Genomic DNA, 6,957 nt, shown 5'->3' with positions numbered 1-6,957 from the left:
GGTTCCCCAAGGAAAAGGGATTGAAAGAAAGATGAGCGAAGAGCAAATGGAGAAATTCAATAAGTTTTGTATCCTCAATAGCCCTGAGATGTAGAAGTGGATTGAGAGATATGAAGTGGCCAAAGCAGAAAGAATAAATGCAAGGACGAGATTCAGAGTAATGTACAGGTGATCACAACCATATCCACGAGATCTGGCTCTTCTCCCTACTCACATGTCACTTGATTGGCTACAACTGGCTCTACGTAAAGCCGAACATGATGGAGAGACAATAAACGAGCGTGAGCGAGAGTTATCATCTGGATGTATGGTGCATGTAAGTTTCTTATCTCTTGACGTAATTAAGTAATTATTTGTGGCAATATATGCTATAAAATAGGTGCATCTTCATTGTTTTAATGATGCTCTTTTATAGTACAAAAAGTACAGTGCATTATGGTCATATGGACGACATTTTCACGTGGAACGCATCGATTCAAAGAGAGTCACGTATGATTGTGGAGTCATGGCTAACTTCACACAAGATAGCCGAGCAAGTGCTTCGGATACCAATCTTCTCTCCTCACAGCTGGATTATTGTGGAACCATACGCGACATCTATGAAATTGATTTCAGACGATTTACTATTTTCATTCTTGATGTAAAATGGTTTAGAACTACTTACAACGGTCCCCATGCGACAGTGAGAAAAGATAGTAGCGGTCTCTTTGCAATAGACTCCACCAAACATTGGACTGATGAAAGTGACTTTTGTTCTTCCCGAGCACTTTGAGCAGGTGCATACTAATGATTTAATTAGTCGAAGCTTTTGTTTTTAAAGTCCATTGATATATATATAATTAACGACATTTGGCACCTATCTTCAATATAGGTGGTTTTTCATCCGGATCATTCTGATCCAAGATGGTGGTACGTGATCCAAGTTGCACCACGAAGTAAGCAAGTTTTTGAAGATCGAGATGTGGATATGGAGATGCCACTACCAATGCCGGATCCAATTGATGAATCTAGCGAAGAAGATGTAGATCACCATATGAGCTAAGAGGAAGATGCGCATAATGACATCGCACGGGAGGAGGATGGAGATCATGATATTGATGAAGAAGACAACAATCATCAAGATCAATCACCACACTTAAGCTTTATTGAAGAAGATGATCAAATACTTTTAGGTGAACGTACGATGCTAGAGTACGATGATGATATAGGAGATCAACTCGGTATAGAGTTGGAGATAGACTTGCTTGGCGCTTAGACTTGGCTCAAGATGAAATAGTTGATGTAAATGCTCTTATAATTTGATTTTTCTCATCTCAAACTTGGACATGAATATATGAGCTTCAAAGGCTTGATGTACATGCTCTCATTTTTTTATTCTCTATGAGCTCAAACATGTATGAAAATTTAAAAAAATTTATCATTGGAAAAAACTAACTTTTAAGGCCTATTAAAAAAAAAAACCTCTCTGTAAAAATGTCGCTATAATATTTTGTATCAGTGTCGCTATATAGCGACTTTTACCAACAGTCGCTATATAGCGACGATTTACGAAACCCGCTTTTCATACCGACGATTAATGCTAAGCGGGCACTAAACGTCGATACGTAAATGTCACAATAGGATCCGTGTGTAGTAGTGGATATACTATGATAATCTATCACTAAGACGGGTGGCATCTTGCAGGATTCACAGGGAAAGGAAGTCATGTCCTTCATGCGCTTTGTAATTCAAAAGAACTACAGAGATTGCTTTACGAAATTCAAAGACCAGAAAAAAAGTTTGTCTATGGATGCCATCAAGAGTTTATGTTGGAGGCATCCCAATGTAGAACACCTTGAGCTCACTCACACATGGTCAAAGACAAAGATTACCACTATCCTTGCCAATTAGAGGTCTTTGCTAAAGAGGCAAGCACTGGCCGAGATTTCCAGGATTAGAGAGGGAGGAAAACCACCAAGGCCCAGCCACACACCACTCATAAGCACGAGTGGAAGAAAGCCTTGAAGCTAGCGAAAGAGGACCCCAGTTTGCAACACGTCAAGGCACGATGGATCCAGATGGAACAAAATAGATCCTCGCATTTCGGAGCAGGGGGGATTGCATCATGGGAGGCCGATTTGTAAGTATTGATCTCAAATTATATTGATGTAGTTTATTAGGAGGTTGTTCCTTTGTTCTAACCCCTCTGCAAATTGTGTCATCTTACAGCTTGATATCATGGGTAGATACCCTGCTCTTGTCAGGACAACCTATCATCGTGGACATGGCAAGCAATCTACTTGAAGGCACTTCTACGACGAGGGGTTGATTACTGAGGAGCAGTATAGCCAGGCAAGTGGAACGCCCATGCAGGTATTTAAAAGTACTTAAAAAATGTTAATGTTGTAAATTTGTCTTGATTTTTCATACATTGATACATGTTGTCCCTCATTTAGAGGCTCCTCGGGATATGAGGAGGAAAAAGGCGAGGGTATTGAAGAGGAGAAAAGTGACATATCCACTCCTGTTATTTTTTTGGCATTCAATTTCCTTGTGCAATGTTTTATCCATGAATGATTTGTGATGTAAAATGTTTTGGAGTTGTAATGTTTTATTTAGAGTTGTAATCGTCGGCTTGTATATGACTTCAAATTCCAGTACTTCATCCCTTAACTCGTTTAATAATATATAATGAATTATTAATAGCTATAGACGTGCACCCCCTACTCTATTCTTTAAGAAGAAATTAACTCGTAATGGAGGATCATTACACCATCTTCATCTTAAATCCTTTAAGACCGAAGCCAACATCATCTTCATTTTAAATCCTTTAAGACCAAACATCATATTATGGCCCATGAAGAGTAGTACCATCAATGCACAACCCATGGCCTCCCTTTTATAATCAAGTTTTAAGTTGCAAAGCTATACATAACTTTTCATGAGTCTCGATCAATGCTTTAAATTCAAGTCCTCAAGAATAATATTTTTTTCGGGTTACATCTATGTGGTTGTGGCTTTGAGTTTAACGACATCGAAGAGATGTTGAAGTTAACTTTTAATAGGATCATACAAATTTTATTATAATGTTATGCTGAAAATCTTTAACGATTTTCCCATAAAATGGTTTTTTAAAAGTGAGAAGTCTATTTTGCATAGTTACGAAAAGATTCGACAAAAGAGTGCCCATGCTTTATAGTTTTAAGGTGACTTTGACCCTCAAAAGCTCGTAACGAGAATTCAATGGTGGCCCTCCTCTACGAGAAAAATGTCATCGTGTTGAACGGGAAAAATTTTAAGAAGAGAACGATCGTAAAGCTAAGCTAAGAGGTCCAAACATTAACGGTGAAAAGAAAAAACGCCCTACAACCGATCGGAATTTGGATTTGTCGACCCACAGATAGACATGGTTTGTCTGTTCTCGTCAGGAAGTGTTAATCCGTCGTTTATGAGATCTCACACCCGTTCGACTTGCTCTTTATTTGATTCAAAGCAAAGCTTCATATCTAGAATTCATATTAGATGGTCGTTTTCCACTAGCAAGCCGGAAGATCTGCCGGTGGTGGCGGTAACGTCTGCGACGCCCCCACACCATTCAGGGTGATAAAAGCCATATTCATCCCCCAGGCCTGGTGTATGTCGAAATGGCAGTGGACAAACCACACCCCTGCAAACAATCCACGACTCCCATTTGTCAGTACTTGTGAGCATCCATCTACATGTCATGTTTTACGCACCTAAAATGATCGAGGTTTTCGAACCATTAGTGGGAATGCAAAGGTTCCCCTACCTGGATTGACCGCACGGAAGCGAACAGCCGCCCAGCCTCCCGGTGGAACCGAAATTGTATTCCTTGACACAGGATTGACCAAATTGAAGCCAGCGGGGTCAGTGCTTGGATTAAAGGTGCCGTTCCCGGTGCCCACGACGTAGAAGCTCTGCCCGTGAAGGTGGATCGGATGTGTTTCAAAAAACAAGGTTGCCGTGTCCTGCCAAACTATTTGAACACTGGAGTTAAAAGGAAGGACCCTCACTCTAGTACCCAGCATAGAAAACTTGTCGTCAGGATTCACGGCAGTGTAGTTGTATTGGAAGAGAGGAACGTCTGGGAAATCTGTTGTATATATGCCGCTAATATTGTTGAAGTAGGCCTGAAACAAGGCATCAAAGACTTGTTTTACATTTACATGGTAGGGTAACTGCATTTTGCCCGATTGAATCTACGTATCAACAAGAGATTGCTTGCCATCTCACGCATTCAAGGAAAGGGGTGCTTGGGAAAGTTGTCGATGCCTTACCTGAATCAACGAGACGTTCGGAGTGACAAATGTAACGTTGCTTATGGAAGATCTGACGAGGGTATCGTTGGGACCTTGACAAGTTATTCCCGCAGGGCAAGGTTCCAAGGAATAACCGACAGTGTGCAGAACATCCACATCAACCGTCTTGGGTAGATCGTAGTAATAATAACCTTCAGAGAAGTTTCTGCCTCTTAGGCTCTGGGTGAAATTGGCTTGGAAAGCAGTATCATTGGCTGCGGGAAAGGTGGGCAAACTCAAGTTCGAAGAAGGAGCGGCACCGTTGTAGCTCAGGATAGCCGTCGTGGCTATCACTGGATACGGGACAAAAGTAGAGTTTGGCATGGAATAGATGGAAGCTGCAATGTAATATTGTCCAACAGAATTGTTGGCCGTCAATAAGACATTTGTTGTTTGCCCGGGAGCAAGAAGGATAACATCAGTTGTGAAAGGTTCTGTATACTCTGCATCAGCCTCAACCACTGTCAAGCTGTGATTTGCCACCGCAAAGAACATATGGAAGTTTACCGCCGCGTTGATTATCCGCAAGAGCACAGTCTCTCCTTGGGTAACACTATAAATGACTGTCCCTGCAGATATTAGCCACAAGAAAGTTTGGATCAAAACATGAATATGAGGCGAAATAGGAATCTCCACCGACGCTTCAGCGAACTTGCGAAGCTCGAGGTCCCAAGCTCGAGAGCAAGAGCCTGATTTGTCATTATTACCGTTAGATGAACAATTGTACAAGTCACCAGGTTGCCCATTGATTGTAATGGCATCGGAGATGTTGTATCCTGCCTGACCCGAAGAGATTGCCTGCGTAATAACGTCTTCCACATTCACATTCCACCACTCACCTGAGGGGTTTTAGAGTTAAAGCAACTTTGAAATCAGTGTATTGTCTTCAAAGATTCATTGTCACCCACCAAAAGATCTTACTTAATACTTACCGAGAAGGACGGGAGGCAGCTCTTGGTGAGGTTTGGAGAATGGGTAGGGTGTTTTGTTTTTCTTGAGTATGATAAAGGCTCCATAGACTGTCGCCCTTAACCAGCTGAAATGCGCATGCCAGAATAGAGTTCCTCTTTGTCCAATGATTTGGAATCTGTGAACGTAAGATCGGTTTGTCTGAATGGGGCATTGGGTTATGTAGGCCGGCCCATCTGCCCAAGCAGAGAGTAGCTGACGGACTCCATGCCTGAAAGATAAATAGGAGCACACGGATCAGAACCTACTAGCACAGAATCTTACAAAAGCGGGATGCTCGAAGGTAAAACCGGAGAGCTCGTTTTCTAGCGTACCAGTGAATGGTTACGTTGTAGGATACGAGGTTCGTAACGTTCACAATAACTGTGTCTCCTTCCCTCACGTAATTTGTTGGACCAGGGAACTCTCCATTAACGGATACAAGGGATTTTGTGTGGCAGAGGCGGCTAACATTCGCGTATTGTATCTGTGAGAACAAGGAAAGAACAGACCGGAAGATTAATACCGCGGCACAAGAGTGCTCACGTTGCGAGTACGACGTGAGCTATTGGCTGGTAAGCTGACCGTAAAGTTGAAGTAGCGATCCCTAGCAGACGCCAGACCAAATAGGACGAAGGAGAAGAGCAGGAAGAAGAGGATTTGCGAGGAGTGAAAATGGAGCCGGGGAAGGAGAACCATGGTGAAAAATAGAGACGGAACTATTGGAGGAACACTCTGTAGCAAGTGGAGGCTGAGTGGAAAGAGGTAGAACCTAGGCTGTTGTAGTAGGAAGACAGAGTTAGATAGACGATCGAACACTGCTCTGGTAAACGTCAACAGGTTATGGCGTACAAGGTAAGAAGTGCGAAGGTGATCTACTGTCTACATTACGTGCTTGTGTAAAGCTGAGAAGGGCGGCTATGGCGTTTGTGAATCGAACAGCTGGATGACTGGGCTTTAGAACCTATAAAACATGCAGATTTGATTGGGCTTTTGCAAAAAATATATAACCTTGAATGATCATATAAAATTTGGTTTTAAGAACCTTTTTTGATGAAAATAAAACTATATAGGTTTTTAGAACCTTGTTCTGTTTTGAGCGGGACTCTAAGGTTTTAGAACCTTGTCTTGAGGGCGGGCAGTTTTAACGTTTCGTGCCTGTCCTTTTTCACTCACCATTTCCTTGAGTCCTCACAAAAGCCTTTTCTTATCCACCATATATCTGACCTCTATCCCACAAGCTTGCTCAATCCACTCACTGTGATTTTATACCCTACGAGGTCCTCCACCTATGGTTTTCTTTTTTGCCATCCCAAGATTATGTTCCCCTACCCATAGATCACCAAAAACATGACTCCAAATCATGTGAGACGGTTGAAAAATAATGGTGATAGAAATAATAAGTATCATGGGGAAAGATGGACAAAATGTCAATCTACATCGATAGAAGTGTGTGTCATCACTTGGACACATTAAACTACAACTATATGAAGAAGCCTTTTGTATTGTTGATGCGTGGCCAATAGACCTAATCAAAATCACATGCACAATGCATAGAAATTATTTGCAAGGCTTGCTTGAGGGCCTACCTAGTTGTCACACCATGCCATCAAGATCTTAAGAAATAACACAAGAAACATGTCCTCGTGGACATTCAAAGCATGCTTTTGACATTGATGTAAAAGAATACTTGTTATTTTTTAATAAGATT

The 6,957-nt window shown here is 41.7% G+C and overlaps 1 protein-coding gene across 1 annotated transcript; it reads right to left on the bottom strand.

Annotated features, from left to right (window-relative positions):
• Window positions 1-3,403: 3,403 nt before the first annotated feature.
• On the bottom strand, window positions 3,404-6,025 carry LOC147890872 (laccase-4-like). The gene is made up of 7 exons (XM_087389662.1): window positions 5,832-6,025; window positions 5,582-5,733; window positions 5,231-5,478; window positions 5,006-5,137; window positions 4,278-4,867; window positions 3,770-4,130; window positions 3,404-3,646 (listed from the first exon to the last, which is right to left on the bottom strand). Exons 1-7 carry the CDS (start codon window positions 5,943-5,945, stop codon window positions 3,516-3,518), a joined length of 1,728 nt encoding a protein of 575 aa, XP_087245788.1. The 5' UTR covers window positions 5,946-6,025; the 3' UTR covers window positions 3,404-3,515.
• Window positions 6,026-6,957: the final 932 nt, after the last annotated feature.

Source organism: Dipteris shenzhenensis, chromosome 18, assembly GCF_047967505.1.
Source record: "Dipteris shenzhenensis isolate YYH24624 ecotype China chromosome 18, Dip_SZ_1.0, whole genome shotgun sequence".
In the NCBI taxonomy this organism is placed as follows: domain Eukaryota; kingdom Viridiplantae; phylum Streptophyta; class Polypodiopsida; order Gleicheniales; family Dipteridaceae; genus Dipteris; species Dipteris shenzhenensis.
This window is presented reverse-complemented; position numbering and strand designations above follow the sequence as displayed.